This window comes from Eurypyga helias, unplaced genomic scaffold (assembly GCF_000690775.1).
Source record: "Eurypyga helias isolate BGI_N326 unplaced genomic scaffold, ASM69077v1 scaffold11322, whole genome shotgun sequence".
Classification (NCBI taxonomy): domain Eukaryota; kingdom Metazoa; phylum Chordata; class Aves; order Eurypygiformes; family Eurypygidae; genus Eurypyga; species Eurypyga helias.
Genome location: NW_010236634.1, coordinates 53,075 through 72,487, shown reverse-complemented (window position 1 = coordinate 72,487; position 19,413 = coordinate 53,075). Strand labels below are relative to the sequence as shown.

Here is a 19,413-nt window from a genome sequence, read left to right as displayed (position 1 = left end):
AAAGGGGCTTCCAGTTTCTTTGCTAAAGGCAACTGTAACTTTTAAAACGCCAGCTGGACTGTAATTAAGATTTAAGCTAAATAAAAGATACTCGGGATGTTCCTCAGTAATATCTCTTTGCATAGAATATCCTATGATGGTGTTTAGAGCAGAATGGGAGAAGTACTTCAAGTTGGCATTTGAGTTCTTTTCATTTGAGAAGCGGAGTCTAGAAAACCTACTGGCCCTGTTAATTCAGCATGAGTTTGTGTACCAAGGGCACGAGCTGAAATGGCATCTGCCCGTCTTGCTATGGAAGTTACTGCCGCGGTGCACTGAGTGCCATCACTTAATCGTGTGTTGTCTTACTAGGTGTGCTGAACATGCTGCTGACGATGCTGAATGTGTTGCTGATGATACTGCCTGTCTCCAAGACTCCTTACGTTGAAGAATTTTAGGGGTTGCTGTGCAGGTCAATGGACGTGGACCCCTATGCCAGCATGCAGGTTGGGATGCGGGTAGTTCGTGGAGTGGACTGGAAGTGGGGCAGCCAGGACAGTGGTGAAGGGAATGTTGGGACTGTGGTTGAGATTGGTCGGACGGGCAGCCCAACCACTCCAGATAAGACTGTGGTCGTGCAGTGGGATCAAGGCAACAGAACAAATTATCGTACCGGATTCCAAGGGGCTTACGACCTTCTTCTGTATGATAACGCACAAATAGGTAAGTAGAGCATGGACGACAAGCACAAGCACTAGTGTTGTAAACCCACCTCCTTTAGTGTGTGCAGCACTTACCTCACATGCTACTTGGAATGTTAAGCCTTTTGCAACTGCCTGTGGACTGATGCTGAGCAGCAGTGTACGCTTAGCCAGTTCATGGCAACGGAAGTCCTGTTTGCCTCTGCACAGAGGCTTTTCTTTCCTCTTATTTTCTTTTCTGTGAGTATAACAGCTTTGCTGACTTTGTTGCTCTGCTAGGTTCTGGCATGACTTTTAGGATGAGAGTCCCTTAATCCAGGAAATGGATACTTCATACTACACATATCACTTTGTATTATATTATTGCATTATCATCAGTACACACACAGTACATGATTTTTCTCTTCAAAACACGCTGATGTAGTTCTAAAAGCCTGATCATCCTGGTTTCTCTGGATTTTGTGTGGATCTTATATTCCTTTGCTTTTGTTCTCCTAGGTGTCCGTCACCCTAACATCATCTGTGACTGTTGCAAGAAGCATGGTATACGGGGAATGCGGTGGAAATGCAAAATGTGTTTTGACTATGACTTGTGCACCCAGTGTTACATGAACAACAAGCATGATCTCTCTCACTCGTTCGAGCGCTATGAGACAGCACACTCACAACCGTAAGTGGTGCTACAGGGGAAGTCCAGTTAACCGTGTTGAGGTTTATAAGTCACTATTCTATAGTGGTGGTCTCCAAAACGGGATGTGTGTGCCCCAGGGGGTGTACAAGATGATCTATTGAGGTGCAGGAATGAAAGAATAGAACTTCAGTAGTACATGTCTGTATAATTTATAAAGAAATAAATGTACATGTATTGGGGGTTACTCAAAATTTTTTACTGAAGGGGTTGCATGATCGAGATTTGGGGACCACTGTTCTGTAGAATAGTGTAAGGCTGGATCTGGCACTTTTATGGAGCTGCTTGAAATAAGGCAGCAAACAGAAATCAGATTTTTTTTTTTCTGAAAAATTAAATTAAGGTGAAAATTCAAAATGTTTGCTCTGCTTTTTCTTTTCCTCCTCCCTAGTTACATAATTTCTCAGACATGATTTGCTATTTGCTGTTCTCAGAGTGGTCACAGGCAAGGTGACAGCAATCTTGCAGTCCCAAATTGTTGATTTCTTATCAGTGTCTGTACTATCCACTGGAAAACACCACCTTCTTACTTACTCTGTAGCATTATTGAAAGTGACTGCTACGCTGATGCCTGTGGAACAGTATCCACGTGTTTATGTTTATTCGTGATGTGCCAAAACACAAAGGTTTTTTCTCCTGAGAAAGAAGTGAAAAATAGTCTCAGCAGTCCTTTCATTTGCACCTTCTAAGGGGTGGGCTTGAAGACAAACCTTGTAATGCTCTTGCTTTTAGGAAAAGTAATAGGAAATCAGCTCATCTCTGTCACTTATTTTCTTTCCTTTTTGTTTTTTCCCCCCTTCTTGAAAATACCACTGTGCATTGCTTCTGTCTGTGGAATGGAAAGTGTGATTACTTTTCTAAAGTCAGTGGTGTTGGATTTGCAGCTGGTTTTCCTCCCATATGGGAAGCTCTTTCTGGAGTTGATGACCACAGTTTTGTCAGTGTGGCTGAGCCAGAATTCTGAGTGCTAGCGAAGGGATAGATGTTGCTGTCCAAAGATGTCCCCTCTGAGCTTTGAGGCTTGTGTTTATCCACCAGATTAGGATGTGTCTTGAGCTTATGTTAATATGACAAGCCAGCCAGATCCTATTGTGAAATGAGCTTTGTGATAAAATATGCATATATATAAAAATACTTAGTTTTTTTCCTCTCTCTGAGTATTATAGTTAGTTACTCAGAGGTACCTGCTTGTGTCTTTTTTCTGGCCTTTGCATGGATTTTCCAGGGTGCTGCACAGTGCTGCATTCTCTTGGGCAGCAGGCCAAGCCCGTTGTCTTTCCTTACCTTCATCAGGAGCATCCCAGAATGCTGCTGCTTATCAACAGGCAGAATGTTAGGCAGTTTCTCCCCAGGATTCTCATCCTCTGCAGAACTTGTTTCCTTTCCTGAGGAATCTGAAAGGTGAAAAATGTAAATAGAGCCGTTTTGATTTCAAGGCTTGCATCTGACCTGTGCCTAGGCTGCTGTTTGAATTAGGCAGCAGAGTGCTTGCAGTCGGTGTGAAAAGAGCTTGGAAGACTGCCCGTAAACTTGCCAGACCTAGTGCTGTCCTACGTGAGTTGTTTGACTTTCACAAAACACCGCAGCACCACTCTGGAATGTCACCGAAGCACTGGAGGGCTCTTCGGAGGTAGATTTCCACCAGAGCAGAACTTGATGTCTGATGATGCTTGCCTTGCCTCTTAGTGGCTTTTTGCTTTGCTTGCTTTGTTTTTTTCCCTGAACTTCTTTGCTTTTTCTGTGAGTGTGGTTCCATCAGTGCTTAGAGAAGATGTCACACAAACTAGCTTCTTTTGAGTTGATAAAAAGAAGTTTAGGTATAGGCCAGAGTCTATGATACCAAGTCTTTTGTTGAAGTAGCAGTATTCTCGGTTACGTTACTATGTGTTAGCAGGAGCAATGATCATCCTAATACCAGCAGATAATTAAAAACAAAAAAAAGAAGAGGGGTGTGTGAATGTGTGTGACATCAAGGACACAGCATGAGCCTGTCAGATGTGGCCATGGCTTCTGGGAACCTCAATAAGAGGTAAAGGAAGAAGCAGCAGGAGTTGTAATTGGATAATATAACAGCTTTCCTGCTGTTCCCTACGTGGCAGGTACTGAATGTAGCTGTGCTGAGTGATAGAGAAAATTAGAACTGGAGAACTAGAAATATGCAAGGAAGAAGCTTCCAGTTGTTGAAAGCTGCAGTTTTAAAGATGAATTAAAGGCGCATATTGTGATTCTTAGAAGTCACTAAGCTTTTGGAGAAGACAGACCATCAGAAAGGCTCTTTGTTTCAGTCGTTTGACTGAGCTGGATGTTAGAATACCATACTGTAACTGCAATGCATATGTATTTTTTGCAAGAGATTTTATACAGGGAGCTGGCAGACTGAAGGAGTTTTACTTGGAAGTGTCTTTCAGTGCAGGAGCAGGAAGAAGTAGGAATACCTTTGCTTTAATGCAAATGTAATCTATGATTTGTTGGTCTAACGTTCTGTAAGTTGCTTTGCATTAAGAATGGAGCGCTCTGATTTTAAAAAAAAAAAAGTAAAACGAGGGACAGGGAGGGAGATCACCTTTGAACAATGCCCCAGAGAGGATTTCTTTGGAATAACTGAGCTGTAAAGACACACTGCCTTAGGCAATGCAGCATCCTTTTCAAAGAACAAAAATTGGACACTTATGACTCACTAGGACTATCACTTAGATCACTCATCTCAATCCTCTTGGTTAATAAAATAGAAGAGAAAAACTTTGGCAGTTCCCCAAGGACCAAAAAAAGCTGTGTATTCCAAAAGATATGGTAACTTCTATATGCATTTGGATTTTCTTGAGGTTTTGTTACTACTCGCTGTTGTTTGAATGCCTGTGAATCTCTAGATTCTCTCACCTCCCTTCTCTGGCAGGTCTCTTTTGGTTCTTTACAATGAGCCTCAAGCATCCTAGCGTGTTGCTTTCAAGACCCAGGCAAAGTGCTGTGATGAAACCACTGGAGTGTTAATTAGTCAGAAAGCTTATAAGGGGTGTGGATGGAGAGACAGCCCACCAAATTTGACAGCATCCCGTGATCTTGATTTTGCATGAGGGGCTGCTTATATGTCGTGATTGTAGTCCTTGGTGTACCATCAGTGAGATTGAATGTAGGATTGTGGAATGCAGCTGTGTTCCGAGCTGTCGCATCAACTGTCTCTTTAACTGAAGATCAAGAGCTGAGAGTTGGTCTCCATTCTTAGCCTGTTGTGAGAGAGCATCGCCATGCAACCAGTCTTGAAAGGGCTACCATTGCTGATCCTTTGACAGAAGAAGCTGAGGCTTCTAGTAGGACAATTTCAGAGGTCGCCAGACCCACACATGGCACCTGCACAGCTCAACCTAGGCAAGGCCAACCCATCAACTGTTTGTAGCAGCTCACTAATCCTAGGGTTTAAGTGGCCTTAAGCCCAGACAGACACTGCAGAGGGTTCCCAATCAGTTTTCTAAAGAGGCTTTGAAGACACCTTTACCTGAAGGCTATTTCAGGTCTTAAATGACCCGAGTTTGAACCTTTGGTGGCAGGAAGTATTGATGTTTTAATATTTTGCCATCTGAAGTAATCTCTTTCTGACATCTGCCAGTTGCTGCTATTTTCATTGGTCTTGTTTGGTTTGAATTTTATGGCTGTTTTGGGAGAGGCTTTCATCCTTAGTTTAAAAGGATGGACAGCGCAGTTTCACTGAAGAACCTTTTTTGGCAATCTTCTGTCCATTTGCTGAATATATGCGTTGTAATTGAAAGATAAATCAGTGTCTGTAAGCAGGGTAGCATAGAAAAACTCATCAGGTTTATGTTACCGCTGGAATAGTCAGACATACTCTGGTGAGTTCTGCAAATAATGGTCATTTTCTTCTTATACAAAGTATCAGTATTATTTTATCCAAGTGCAAAAGCAGCAATGGCATTTTGCATGCAGCACCTTCTCAGGAGTGATGTGACGTTGAATTTCAGTAGGGGATGTGGTGCATTTTACCCAGGCTGTCTTCTAGACTTCACTCATTGATAAATCCCAACCTTAACAAATTTTCAAAAGTCCTGTTTTTTTCCGGAGGACAGTAGAGTTAGAGGAGCCAGCAAACTAAACAGAGAAGTGTTTTGTGTAATCCAGTGTAAGAAATATGAATATTTTTCTCACTTTTTTTTTTTTGGGAAAACAGAGTTTGCAGTTATTTTCAGTCATAATTCTTAAATCAGCTCTGTGTAGTCTAGTTACCAGTTGGGTTTCTAAATCAGATACATTGCAAGAACAAGTGCGTGCTGTCGTTTTGGTATGAATGTGCAATGCAGACCCATTCCAGGCAGCTTTAATAATCCAGCCTTCCATCTGCGACCTCTTCTACTGTAAACCTGAACTATTACAGCAGCTGAGTGACAACTGCCGGGAGTTTGATTACCAGGCAATAAAGGGGATGCAGGTTTATTTACTGTAGTAACCTCTTCAACATGTGTTATTTATGCAATTTCAGCTGCTAGACTAAGAGATCTTGGTGAGTAATGTTTTGAAAGAAATCTGACTCTCGTGTGAGGATGTTTGTTTCCTAACTTTTAAAAATGCTCGTTAAGTATTAATGTAATTTACTCTGTTAATGAATAAATATAATTATCTGGTAGATCATTGTTTTTTTTAAAAAAGTAAATACTGCCTAACTGTACATCCTTAAAAAAATATGTGCATTTCAGAACGCTGGGGCATATCCCCACACTAAATATGGGGCTTCCCATATTTAATAATGGGAAGTAATACAAACAGTAATATTCTGTTTGATTTGTGGAATAGGGATTAAATTTCAGTGATGTATTTTGTCTTTTCTGTGCATTTCAGAACGCTGGGGCATATCCCCACACTAAATATGGGGCTTCCCATATTTAGTTTGTAATATGCTGTTTGATTTGTGAAATAGGGGTTAAATTTCAGTGATGTATTCTATCTTTTCTGGAATTAAAAACCATAAGCAAGAGAAATCTTCAGTAAAACATACTTAGCCTGTGTTTTGAAGTAATAGTCATGTTTAAAGGATGATAACGAGACATTTCGCTTCTGAAGTACATTATTCTGCCATTAAAGGCTGCATGTAGACACTTCTGAGAGCATATGAGGAAACCTGTCTGCAGTGCAGTGAGTCTTGGGTACACACACACATTTTAGTTCACATTTAGTAGCCTGAGTCTGAAATCTTGCCCACTGTGTCTTTCCAAAACTGAGTCTGATAGGAGTTAGCTTTGGAAGTTAAGCATGTAGCCCAGTTGAGACCCGGTGGTCTGAACTATAAACATAGAGGTTTTGTGAAGAACTGTGCCTTGGCAAGGAAGGGTAGGATTCACAGTGGAAATTCTTGGTAAAGACAGTGCCTGAAATAGGTTTCTGTGATCCTGATCCCTCATTTACTAGCGACCTTGCCTTAGTCTGGTTCATGCTTGAGCAATCAGCATCCGCCTGCCATCTGTCCAAATTTCCTTCCTTTATCCTTTGTTGGAAGTGCTTCAGTAAAAGCTTTCCTAGGGAGGATTAGAGAATCTAGAATTTCTTGCATCACTGAGGTTGGTTTTACTTGTGGTTTCTGTAAGACACTTGTGTTGACCTTTCTTGAGGTAGCCTGTGCAGAGCCTTATACATCCTAGAAGGGAGCGTGGGTTTGTACTCACTGTGAGCTGAGATTCTAGTTTACAGCCTGCCTTTCTGAAGAGATGGGATGATCTAATTAACGCAATATGTGTGGCCTGCCACCTTGCAGGGCGACCATCCCTTCTGCTTTCCAGTCCTGTTCATTGTGCTTGTTTCTTTGCATAAGAATTTTCTACAGTGGGGAAGTCTGTCTTGCAAAATACGTTAGCAATGCCTGGTGTGAAGGGACCCTCGCTTCTTTAGGGCCTCAGTTTGCTACTGCAAATTAAAAACAGTCTCTGTTTAAACTTCTCCAAGTCAGCTGGTTTGGGTTTCAAGTCTCGATCTGTAAAGCACGGGTGATGGTATTTTTCTAGCTGTCTGGAGACCAGCTCTCAGTGACGTGAGAGGCTGTGTAAGCACCTCAGTGAAATTTGAGCATAGGCAGAATATCCACAGGGGGTGGTTCCCAGCATGCTGTGAAGAGACGGGTCATTCTGTACAGTACATGCTCTCAAGTGTTTTCTGGACTCTACAGTAATTTAATATCATTGGAACTTGTAGGGCAGAAAAGGCTGCAGACTTCGGCTGTTGTAATTAAGGTTGTTATTAAAGGCAATATTGCAGAGATTAAATTTATCCCCAGGGTATTTTTGCAACACACTAGTAACTTTGGTTGTTATCCAGTATTTGGAGCAAAACATGTTGAATTAGATTAAAACCTAGGATGCACTGGCTCAGGACGCCTGGTTCTTGCAGCATTCTTCGGTGTTGCTGGTCAGCGGCGTGGTTCAAGACAAGGTCAAAATTTTTGCGAGGCCAGGGAAAGAAGGCAGTTACGGTGGGTTTCCAACAGCATTTAAGTGCAGTGGGAGATGAAGCTTCTTACAGTTCGTTCTTCTTCCTGGAAGCTCCGTTTTCTGAACTGGCCAGCTTTGTTTACCTGGTCTCCAGCCACAGATTTCACTGATGGGTTAATGTGGGAGCTGTTGAGATGGGAAATGACTGCTGTTACATGTTATACAAAAAGGGAAATTATGCTAGAAATATGATGGAAGGTAGTTATTTTGCTGTTTAAGAACCTTCCTTAAGCTTAGCTCGGTGCTTTATTTTGCTGTCACTGAGAATCTTTGCATTGAAACCCCTCCCTTGTGAGAGCAGGGTTTGGGAGAAAGGTGTGTATTTTTATCGCTTTGTGTCAGCGCTTGGTGAAGACACCTTTGATAAATTTTTAGAAAAACATTTGACAAAACACAGTGAAAATGGCATGTTGTAGCTGAGCTGTTTGAGATGTAGTACACAAATCCATGCTGGTTTCTAAAGCCAGTCTATAATGCATGACACAGTGCCATAAAATGAACGCTGATCAGCGTTTCTTTTTAGCTGAGCTTTTTCCTAGCCCTCTTTCATTATCTTCATAACAATTGCCAGCCTTGCTGGTGTTTAAAACAGACAAAATCTCAACAGTTCAAAAAACAGTCATCATCTTCTTCCTGTTGAGCTACAATCATTGAACATTCGGTGACCAGAAGAAGATGTGTAAAGAATCGCTCCCTCTTTTTAACCACATTTGGTTGTGAAGCGCAGGTGGGAGATCTGTTAGCAAGTTAAGAAAGGCAAAAGACTTAGGCTTTGGATGGATAAGTGAACCGTAAGTTGGAGCATAAGCTTTTTATCCTTCTGAGTCTCCACCTTCTCTCTCTAGGTATTAGATGGGAAATAAATACAGCGTTCTGAGGTCAGTCCTACCCCCTGTAGCCGCCCCTCCCCTTCCCCTCTGGAACAGCCTCTGAACTTTGTCTGGCTCTGTCTGGTGTGGGAGTTGCCAAGATCCTGTCAGGCTGAGGTGTGCGATTGTGGGTATGGATTGTGGCACCTCTGCAGTCACCTAAAAAGGTGGATTCTGCCCTGGGTGAGCAACACAAACGGGTCCGTAAGGACTTTGGTGGCTTGGTATCTCATGAGAAAGCTTTCTGCTAGGGAACAGAGACTAGGAACAGCACGCACAATACCAGCAGAGAAGCTGCTGTGACATTATGGGAATTGGAAGCTGCTTTAACAGGACATCAGACCCCCTGTTTACTATCACGTAGGTATTTTTTTTTCTTTATTCTCAAGGTGGATCCGTGTGTATGCCTCTGATGTGAATTGCAGGGCGGATAGAAAGGTCTGTGTTATCCTGGAAATAGTCTAGCCACAACACTGCTGGTCTAATCTCTGCTTTTCAGTAAGTGAACTCGGCTGTGCGGTCTGCAGCTTAGGTTATGAAATGTGCTGAACTCTTTGTGGCTTTGAGCTAGGAGACTGCCTGAGCCATTCATGCTTTCGTGCAGTGTACAGCCTAGTAATGTCCCTAAGCGTTGCCGTAAACTTAAGGGTGGGATACTAGGGCAGCTGAAAGTTAGTTTTACTCTCACTCTGAAGTGATGTCAGACTTCGGAGAAGTTATAACTTTCTCCTTACTCATCTCTTCCCACCCCCTACCCCAAGGCTTTGTCTTAACGGTATATTTTAATTGTGTGAGACTTACATTAATTGACTTGGGTGTTCTCCTTTGGGAAGCGTGTAGATTTTAAGTGGCCCAGCTGGCAATGGAAACTAATGTGCCCTCTTGCTATGATAACTAGGGTTGTTTGTAGCAGGGCTTCCCCTGTTCTGTGTAGGCAGTGGGATGAAGTAGCTAAACCCAGATTTTGATGACTTTGCTTTGCAGATGTTGTACCTTACACTGCAGAATGCTGGTTGGAACGAGATGATCTTTAAGGTCCCTTCCAGCCCAAACCATGCTATGATTCTATTGAATATGTTAAAAAGTATTGATTTGCCTGCCTTCACAGTATTCATGCGTGGTCCTCAGTGAGCTGCCTTGCCCTACTATAATTAGTGGTTTATGCATTTCGTAGAGCGTGCAGGGAATTTTTTTTCTTTGGAGTTACTAGATTTTATCTTTGCCCTTCACAGCCCTTGCTGCTCGTGCGTAGATATATTTGCCTCCACAGACTGTCTCTGAAGTGTGCCTGTTCCTCATGCTCACCTAGCAGCCTCTATTCCCAATTATCTGCACCCCACAGTTGAGAAAAACGCATCCTTTTTTTTTAAAGCTCACCACAGATCTCACAGTTTTTGATAATGTTTGACGAGAAACCTGGGTCATCTTTAGCTCGGTGTAATATTCACTAGTTGCTGTCAGTGGAACGATGCCTAAGTATTCTGACTTTCCTGGGCAGACCTGCTTTTAGCATCAAAAGGCCCTGCTTAGCTATTTTGTTGTTTTCTCTCACTTTTTACTAGCTCTTCAGAACTCAAACCACATTTTTCTGTATGTGACAGAACTCGGTTGGAACAGACCTTTATAAAACATGAATAGTAACAATAAATTAATTTGTTTTCTCTTACTTTGTTTTTCCAGAGTCCTAGTGAGTCCTCGACAGAATTTGACTCGCATCACATTAAAAGGGACTTTCCAGGGGGCTAAAGTAGTCCGTGGTCCCGACTGGGAGTGGGGTAACCAGGATGGTAAGCTTCTTTATACGTGTCTTGTAAAACACCCTTCAATTTTTTTTCTTTTTAAAATTTTTTTTCTTATTTCTGCCAAGTTGCTAGTTGAAAATGCATGTGCTCAGTAGTAGTTTCCAGGGGAGCTGTTCAGATGATGCAGGTTGCTGTTCTTTTGAGCATTAAATATTATTTTTTTTCTTGTATTTGTTTAAAAACTTATCTGTGATATAAACGGTATGTATTCATTCAGGGTGTGGGAGGAAGGTTTTGCTGTCCTATTTCACAGATATGAAAACTCATGGGAACCATCCTGGAAGATTTTGTGTAGAACTATAAATGTACACCATATTACAAGAAAATGATGACCCATGCTTTCCTGAAAAAGCTTCCATTCACAGTGGGAATGTTTGTCTGACTTTGCGTACAGTACTCCCATTTCCGTTGGAGTTCTTTGGAATATCCTTATTTGGACACTTAAGAACAGTGAAAAGAAATGATTTATAAGGGATGTTTCACATGGAACATTAATGAAAAACTGTTTGCTGTGGTTGCTGCAGAATGGTTTCTGCTTTCTGTGTGAATTGTAACTTCAGGCTGAAAATGCAGAGGGACAAAATCCCCTTTTCTAGAGCTGCTCGTGGGGTATGTGACTCTGTCTAACTCACTGGTCCCGATTTCTGTGCAGTGCTGCAGGGTTAAGGACACTTTGCTGTCCCTTTCTATTCCAGAGCCTTGCATACACTGTAATGTTTGCAGCTGCTTTTTTTCCATAATTATTAAGTTGTAAGTACAAAGGTTTCCGGTGTTGACTCCCACCATCTATTGCAGCTCTGGGTTCAGTGGAGGACATGGATACTTGCAAGGTCTGAGAGCAAAAGAAGCTTATGCTCAGTACAGCTTATCCATCCTTTTGAGATCAGATCAGCATTTACATGTCTGAGACTTGTGTTGCTCACAATGATTGTGACGTGAAAGCAGTTATGTGTGCGAGACAAGTGAGAATAAACACAAGGCCAGCCACTCAGCTCGTCTCTGCTGAGTACCACCCTGTCTTTGATGGAGCTGCCCCCATCCACAGCCTTTTGCTCTTCCTGGTAGCACTAACACATCAGCTCTGTTTCCATTTAAGGAGGTAACATATAAGTGGTGGCAATAAATAACCTTGCAAACGCTGTAATAGGGTCCTGGTAAGTTTATGTATTGATCATGTGGTCTTGTGTGTCCGGTAAGAGCAATAGCAGCTAGTTGAGAAATCTGAATGCATGGTCTTGCTTCTATTTGCCCGTGTCATTTTAGTATTCCCGCTGCCTGAGCCCTTTGCAGAAATCAGCACTGACTGCAAAATTTGCCAGTTGCCCAGACTTTTTTCTCTGCTGTGTTCATGGTGGACTCTGGCAGCTGTTCAGTCACTTCAGCCTTTTCATTGAATACATATTTGTCTTTGCTACCATTTCTCAGAGTCGAAACACCATGGAAGTGGAAGCTAGTTTCCTCCTCAGGGAAAGGGGGTGAGGGGGGAGATTACTTCTTGTAGTTGTTGTTCAATCTGATTCCCTGCTGAAACAGACAAATGTTAAGTTCTTCTGTCACTGGTGCTAAGTTTCTGTGAGAACTAATTTGAGGCCAGTGATAACTACCAGGTTTCTTACAGACTGAAAGTGTGGGGAGAGGACAGCAATCTGCTACAACCTGTCCACGTTAATAATATTGTCAAAGGAGCACAGTGTTGCTGTAAAATCACTACCCATACTTCGGTAGCATCCAGAGGCTTTGCTTCCCCATGATCAGTAACTGCATATTGGATGTAACCTCCATTTCTAAGAGCTGTTTTCCTGATTAATTTTGGACTGGACAGTTGTTTATGGTTTTCTGCAGAAAGGAAGATTGAAATTACTGTTAACCGCCCTATTGCTGGGATCTGGGTTCTAACCTGGAAGGGTTTTTTAGGCATAGCTCTGCAGATTACATTACAGCAAAAAAAAAAAAAAGCTACGTAGATAATGTTCGTATGGGTGGATATCTGGAGTGCTGGTCTGGTAACTGGCTGCAGTGTGAATTGTGTACAGGACTGGGATGCACCTGCCATTTCTAGGGAGAGATTTTAAAGGCAGATAGGATTTAAAAAATATTTTTCTTCCAGTAAAAATCAGGATATATTGGGACTTGTTGATTCTCAGACCAGCCCTCTAAAAGTATGTTCTTGTTTCTGATAGAACTGAGAATAAAGCCCACTGGTTTGTCTGTATTACAGTTTTCAGATAGATATGCCGTTAGAGGAAGAAGTTGACTCCTTTAAGCTGTCAAATTCCAAGACTTTGCAGGCAATTAAAAGCTCACTGTCCCCGTTTGGGAAAGCACTAGACCAGTGCTGGGACTTGCCCAAGTTCGCACAGTGACTTGGCAGCAGAGTGAGGTAGGGAATCTGCAAATTCTGTCACTGGGTTCGGTGTTGATAGACTGTTGTCTCTCGGATGAGAGTGTGTCCCGTGTGCCCAGACAGATTTACCTTCTCACAGATACATCCTCTTGTCCTGGATTGTTTCCTCCTTGCTTGGGCAGGTGGAAAGAAGGAGCAGAACAAAGTTTCCTTGACTTTCTTCTACCTAGCCTGTGTTGGGGAGAGACCTTGGGTGGGTTTTACAACACTGCCGTGTTTTTATCTTGCCACAGCGTGGTGCCACGACACTGTGTTGTCTAGCTAGGCAGTGTTTCTGTACACCAGGAGGAATGGCTACTTCTACACAAAATCCAGCTTTTCCATGTTTGTATTCCAAAGTAAATGGCTGGCTGGCTGGATTTCAGTGAGTTTAGTGTAGAAATTCTCTCCTAGTTGGTCAAACTGAGTTGTCCCATGGTTTATTTTCCCTAATTAAAAAGGTGACTGAGATTTATTGTGCCTTCTACAGATCAAGGGGAATCATGCAAGCTGTGAGGAAGTTGTATGAACTGCTGCATAATTTTTGGGAGTGTGATTTCCTTCTTTCAGGTAGATGAAGAACACTTGACTGTAGGGCAGGGCTTCAGGCAGCAGTATCCTGAGAGTGCAGCAGACCTGTGTGCTTCTGTTCAGTTTATAAAGCTGGCCTGTGATAGGACGCCACAGAAATCCTTCCTAGCAGCAGCCTCTCTGTCAAAATGTCATCTGCCCCAGCTCTTGACTTTTGACTCTGTGCCTACTCCTCTGTGGTGAATAGTTGCAGAACTGACAAGTCTTTTCCTTGTTTTTTCCTTATGTCTTGATAAACATCCCAGTGTCAGGTGAGTTTCTCTGTGTGGGTCTCAGTGAAAATGCAGGCTGGACACTTCTTTTTACCCCTCTTTTTCCATCAGGTGGTGAAGGTAAAACAGGACGTGTGGTTGATATTCGTGGCTGGGATGTAGAGACTGGACGCAGCGTGGCCAGCGTCACGTGGTCTGATGGTACCACGAATGTCTACAGAGTGGGACACAAGGGGAAAGTGGACCTGAAATGTACTGTGGAGGCATCTGGTGGCTTTTACTACAAAGAGCATCTCCCAAAATTAGGTGGGTAGAGACAAATCTTCTGTTGAGAAATTCTGATTCGTGCTGCTATTTCCTGAAGCCGTTTTGCTTGGAAGACACAAAATCAGCAGGTGGTTTTATAAAGTTCCCACGTGATGTGTACCATTTAGAAAAAGTGGTCTATGTATGAACATGTTGCTTTATTTCAGGGTGATTAGCAAAGTAATTTGGCCTTTCAGTGGTAAGTTTAAGACTATCAAATGCCCACAGCTGTATGCCAAGGAGGGGTCTTCTACCAAGGCATCTTCTTGCTGCTGCAAATGCATGAAACTCCCTTGGGAGGGCTTGCATCTGTTGGCAGAGAATTCAACCCAGTGTCTGTTTTGGTAATCCAAAGTTTGTCAGTCTTCCGGCCGGCACTGGTCCAACCGGTGTTCAGTGTGCTTTTAGAGAGCAAATATTATTGTTTTGGTGGACCAAAAAGTGTATTGAAGGGGAATGTGACGAAAGGGAGATTTCTGAGAATGGAGCTGCCAAATACTTGCCCAGCAGGGAGATTAGAAAATGTCATGGAAAAAGGTAGTGTCTATACTGTCAACTTGCTGCAATCCACCTTTCCTCTTAACTCTCATGAAACCAAGCAAACTACTTGTGCTTTCAGACTTGCAGCATTTTTCACTAAGGAGTGTATCAGTTGTATTTTTTTAATGAGGTGCAGGGGCTGTCTTTTGCTCCCCTGAAGGAAAACGGGGAAGTCTGTTCTTGAGTTTGCAGCAGCAGGATCAGGTCTTCCTCATTCTTTTATCTCCCTGAGCAGCTTGGCAAGAGCATGATGGAAGGGAAGGGTTGGATGGGGAGCTTATTTCCACGGGTACGGCCTGTCGCTGCACAGGAAGGCTAGGAGGGTAAAGCACTCTGCAAAGCAAGCCTATGGAAGAGAACTTGAGTACTGTGTGGGTGTCACTCACAGTAACAGCTGGGGGTGACTGAATTGTAAGAACAGCTACTGATGTCTGACGTGACGTGAGAGGCATCATTCAGAGGCATTCCTCTCTCTGGGAAGGGACAAAATTGTGTCTTGTTAGAACTACCTCATGTTTAGCCCATGTCAGTATCAAGTTAGAGCTAAATCCTCTTGATGTCTCTACATAGTGCTGCCCTGTTGAGTATGTAGGACATAGTCCACAATAGAAAAAGGGTTTTACACTGTTCTGCCCCAATTAAACCAATGTTAATTTGCAACCCTTGTTACAGAGGTGAATGAGACACACAGGATATTACTGCATCCTTGCCTGTAAGTGGGTGGTATCTCTCTTCTCTTTAGGAAAACCAGCTGAACTGCAGAGGAAAGAGAGCACAGACAGGCATCCCTTCCAGCATGGGGACAAAGTGAAATGCCTGCTGGACATTGACATCTTGCGGGAGATGCAGGAGGGCCATGGCGGCTGGAATCCTAAAATGGCTGAGGTATGCTTCTGCTTGCTCCTGCGCTCTCGGTAACGCATTGGTCACTGTCTCAGACGCCAGAAGTAGGCACTGGCTAGGAGGTTACAAGTACATCTTTGTGTAAAGTGTTGCTCTCTGTAGTTATATGTTGTTGACTGAATCACAAATACAAATTCTTTAGTGGTAGGACACTGGAGTCAGATTTATTTTTAGATTTGGAGAAATCTATGTGGCACAACAATTGCTTTGTGGACCAATTTTTAAGAGTCTGCGATGGGTCACAAGACTTGCTTGAAAGTCTTGGAAGCCAATGCAGAAAACTAATGACTGGTTTGTTTTTAAATGAGGTGTGGATCTTTTCCTTGGACTTCTAGATCCATTCTCTGTTTGGCTTCTTTTGTACTGTGCATTACCACTGATGAAAGTTATTTGTTTTGTCAACAGTGGGCTCTATCCCTGGCCAGGGCTAAAAGTTCTCAGCCGTATGATGTTCTTGGAGCTTAGCCTGTTGTCTTGTCTCTCGTTTGAAGAGATACCAGTCTGTTATCACCTGTTGTCTAAAAAAACTCAGATAGTAGAGGAACTAAAGATAGAAACTACACTTACTACTCTAGTGTAGCATCTCAGGGAGCCATCATGGAAGTGAGTCTCCAGGAGGTTGTGAACACTCGGTGTGGGCTTTCATTCAGATAAAATGATAGCAACTAAATGGCTCAGTTTGCATTTTGAATTAAAAGGCCTGTGCTTTTTGTTTCTCCTTAAGTCAACTTTCTTGGCTTTTAATAGTCTATAGATATGGCCCCAAATAGATTAAATTACCTTCATATATTGAAGAGGTCAATACTGCTGTTGTGCAGTAGAATTCCTGCAAGACAAAATCACATTACAATAGTCACCATTACAGTAATAAAACATGTCTCTAAACCTGTGTTAGTAACCTGGATAAAAGTGGCTTGTTGGAGAGTGAGAAAATGTACAGCCACAAGTGACTCAATGACTTGAGTCAGTAAACTGAATAACCTGTAGGTCTGATACCGAGGCGGCTGTCTGAAGCCTTGGTATATGGAGCAGTGCTATAACATTTCAAATATACATTATATATGTATCCTAGCCCAGCCTGCCCTGTAGGTGAGCTGTGTTTTTAATATCAGACTTAAAAATGTCAAGACAAATGATATCATTTCAGTTTCAATGGGGAAATCTATTAACTGGGCATCAGTCTCTTTTCTTTTGTAGCCTGGCAGGCAGGGACTTAACCATCTTCTGGCATGAACTTTAAGGCGCTGTCAGTGGAGCCATGAATGTTTTACTCCAGCTAAGGCCTTCATCCCCAAAGCTATAGTTTTTTAACGTTGCTGTGTGGCTAACATAATTTGTTAAAACTCTGCACTTCTGAATTCCTGTTGTTGGTGAATGCACGTGTAGAGAGGGATATTAAACAGAGAAGCAGTAACTTCCTGTCATCTCATAAGTCAGTACTTTTTGTCTCCTTCAAAATGATTCTGCTCAAGACCTGCCAGAATCACCAGTTACAGAATACTGCACTACACAACTTCACTTTGTTTTCTGCAGTCTCCTCTACCCTTTTTTTTTTCCCCCTCTCAAAGCGTGCCTTGCTGGTGATAAACTGCAGAACAGTGTCGTAATCTCTGCCCACCTGTGTCGTTTGGAAAGAGGAGGGCAATTTGTGCTGCTTTTTCAAGGATTTTCACTTTGTATTCCTATCCTCCTCCTCCCCCAATATGCTACTACTTTTAAGGAACTTTTTAAGCTGACTTTCCCTCCTTTTGCAGAAAAACAATGACTGCATCTTGTTTAAAGCAGGTTTGGGAGCACTGGTAGTCTGTAAATTGGAAATGGTGGGTTATTTAGCCCTCTATGCCTTCCATGCCTGCTTTTCCCACTATTAAGCAATGTGATTTATTTAGGGGGTTTTCCCTACTTTTTTTTTCCCCCCTATCAAAAGTTCATTGGCCAGACAGGGACTGTGCACAGAATCACGGACAGAGGGGACGTGAGGGTCCAGTTCAACAGCGAAACCCGCTGGACTTTCCATCCTGGAGCTCTGACGAAGGTAGGTGCTGATAGGTGAGCTTGGCCCGAACTAGAAATGCTGCAGGGAGTAGCTGTCAATTTAACCTGCTGTGTTAGGATGCGATGTGTCTCAATACACTGCTGTGGTAAAAGCAGTAGTTCTAGGCAGGATTTCCTGCAAGCCATCAGAGCTAAGACAGGTGGTTGCAGACAGTGGGAGTTGGGCTTCTAGGCTGTCCAGTAGCATGAACCTTAGCATTTCAAATGTTAAGTTCTTAAGGTAAATTCCATTTCTTAATTTCAGCGTCTTTGATAAGAGTGGTAACAGTAGGCCTACTGTAGCTCATCCTTCTCCAGCTACCTTTCATCTGTGATGAACCTTCTTCCCCATAATTTCTGTTTCATTTTGTTTTCTTCCTTGTTCTTGTGTCTTCATGTTATTCTCCTTTCTGCATTTTTCTTTGTCTCACTTCTCTCTGATTCTTCTGGATGACCTGAATCTTTAATCCAGCTCTTCTAATTTTGTGTCTGCGTTTCTAAAGCTCATAGCTCTGGCCTTCCCCAGAGGTTTGAGGGCTTGAAATGTGGATGATTAGAAACAGGGCTAATAGGCATAGAAGGAGCTGTTGGAAGACTACAGAATTCTGAGACCTGAACAAGGTCATGATGCTAAAAACTCCAATGCCAATGGAAAATGCAGTGTCAGACTGTTTTGTGCAAAATTAGTCTGCTTTGAAAAGTGTGTTTTGACAGTGCTCCCTTCTTAGCTCAGTGAACAGAGGGAGCATCTGGCAAATTACCAGTAGAGATAAATGCTGGTTTCCCTTTTCTGTTTTAAATAACAAACAGATTTAACTTTAATTATTAAAGTGAATTAAAATCTTCAGTGCCAAGTCAGGTATAGCGAGGAGATGGAGCAAGGGAAGTTCCATATGTACTTTATACTGGTACTAATTATAAATGCTGTGAAGAGGAAAGAAAAGAAGAAAATTGTTCTGTCCCAAATTATTTCCCTACTTAAATGTGCACTTGGCTTAAAACAGAAATACCCCAGCCCTTGGACTATGTTTATTTTTCAGTGTGGTGATTACAGAATGCCTTGCTTTTTGAGTCAGTGGGCTTCTTGGTTGGTTGGGTTTTCTGAGGGTGGGGGTGGAGGGGCTGATCACTACTTTTTTCCTTTTTTTGGCTTTGTCCCCCAAAAGCTTATGACTTTCTTTTTCTTGTAGCTCAACACCTTTTGGGTTGGTGATGTTGTCCGGGTGATAGATGATATGGAAACAGTGAAGCGATTCCAACCTGGTCATGGGGAATGGACAGATGAAATGGCACCTGTGAGTGCGCGCCAGTTCCAGGACAGTCCAGTAACTTCCTGAGTCTTCCCAAGCAATTAGTAATAGTGACTGGGCTGGCATTGCCCTCCAGTATTCCTGCCGGTCAGTAAGTGGACAGAGCTTTCTGGAACTGCGGAGGCCTTGCAAAATAAACATCGCCTAGTGCTGTCGGTAATACCATCCTATTGCAGCTCCTAAAGCAGAGCGGGAACATGGGGAACCTGACAAAGGATTTTGCTACCAGGAAGGCAGATAAGAGGTTTCACTAACCAAAGTAAACCAGTCCTCTTATGCCCTCCCTAATTCTTTGGAATGAGGCAGGAAAGATTGTCCCTGTGAAAAAATGGTCTGATCAGACCAGTATGGATAAAAAGCAAATTACAGGTGTCCTCCAGGAGCAGTTAAATGCGCAGAGGACACCTTTCCTCATCCCTCAGTCCTCTCAGGGTTCTTCAGACCATGTTTTGTGGTTTCACCACCTTCCTGTCCAGACATTTGTAATGTGTCCGGGAAACCCTTCTTATGTAAAACCAGTAACAGAGAAACTGCCGAGAACCCTCGTGCGTCCTTGAAGTGGGAGCTGTCTGTGAGTGTGTCGCTGCTCGGTGCTTCTTTTCACACAGCGGGA

The 19,413-nt window shown here is 42.7% G+C and overlaps 1 protein-coding gene across 2 annotated transcripts in view; it reads left to right on the top strand.

Annotated features, from left to right (window-relative positions):
- Positions 1 to 349: 349 nt before the first annotated feature.
- Positions 350 to 19,413, top strand: part of MIB2 (mindbomb E3 ubiquitin protein ligase 2) — a 32,866-nt gene continuing 13,802 nt past the window's right edge. Inside the window, exons 1-7 of one of the 2 annotated variants that reach the window (XM_010147170.1) lie at positions 350 to 702; positions 1,179 to 1,350; positions 10,400 to 10,506; positions 13,819 to 14,013; positions 15,296 to 15,438; positions 17,384 to 17,491; positions 18,681 to 18,785. In XM_010147170.1, coding sequence (XP_010145472.1) covers positions 456 to 702; positions 1,179 to 1,350; positions 10,400 to 10,506; positions 13,819 to 14,013; positions 15,296 to 15,438; positions 17,384 to 17,491; positions 18,681 to 18,785 — 1,077 coding nt within the window. In that variant the 5' untranslated portion in view covers positions 350 to 455. The remainder of the gene's footprint in view (positions 703 to 1,178; positions 1,351 to 10,399; positions 10,507 to 13,818; positions 14,014 to 15,295; positions 15,439 to 17,383; positions 17,492 to 18,680; positions 18,786 to 19,413) is intronic. The other variant, XM_010147171.1, reaches the window with a different exon arrangement.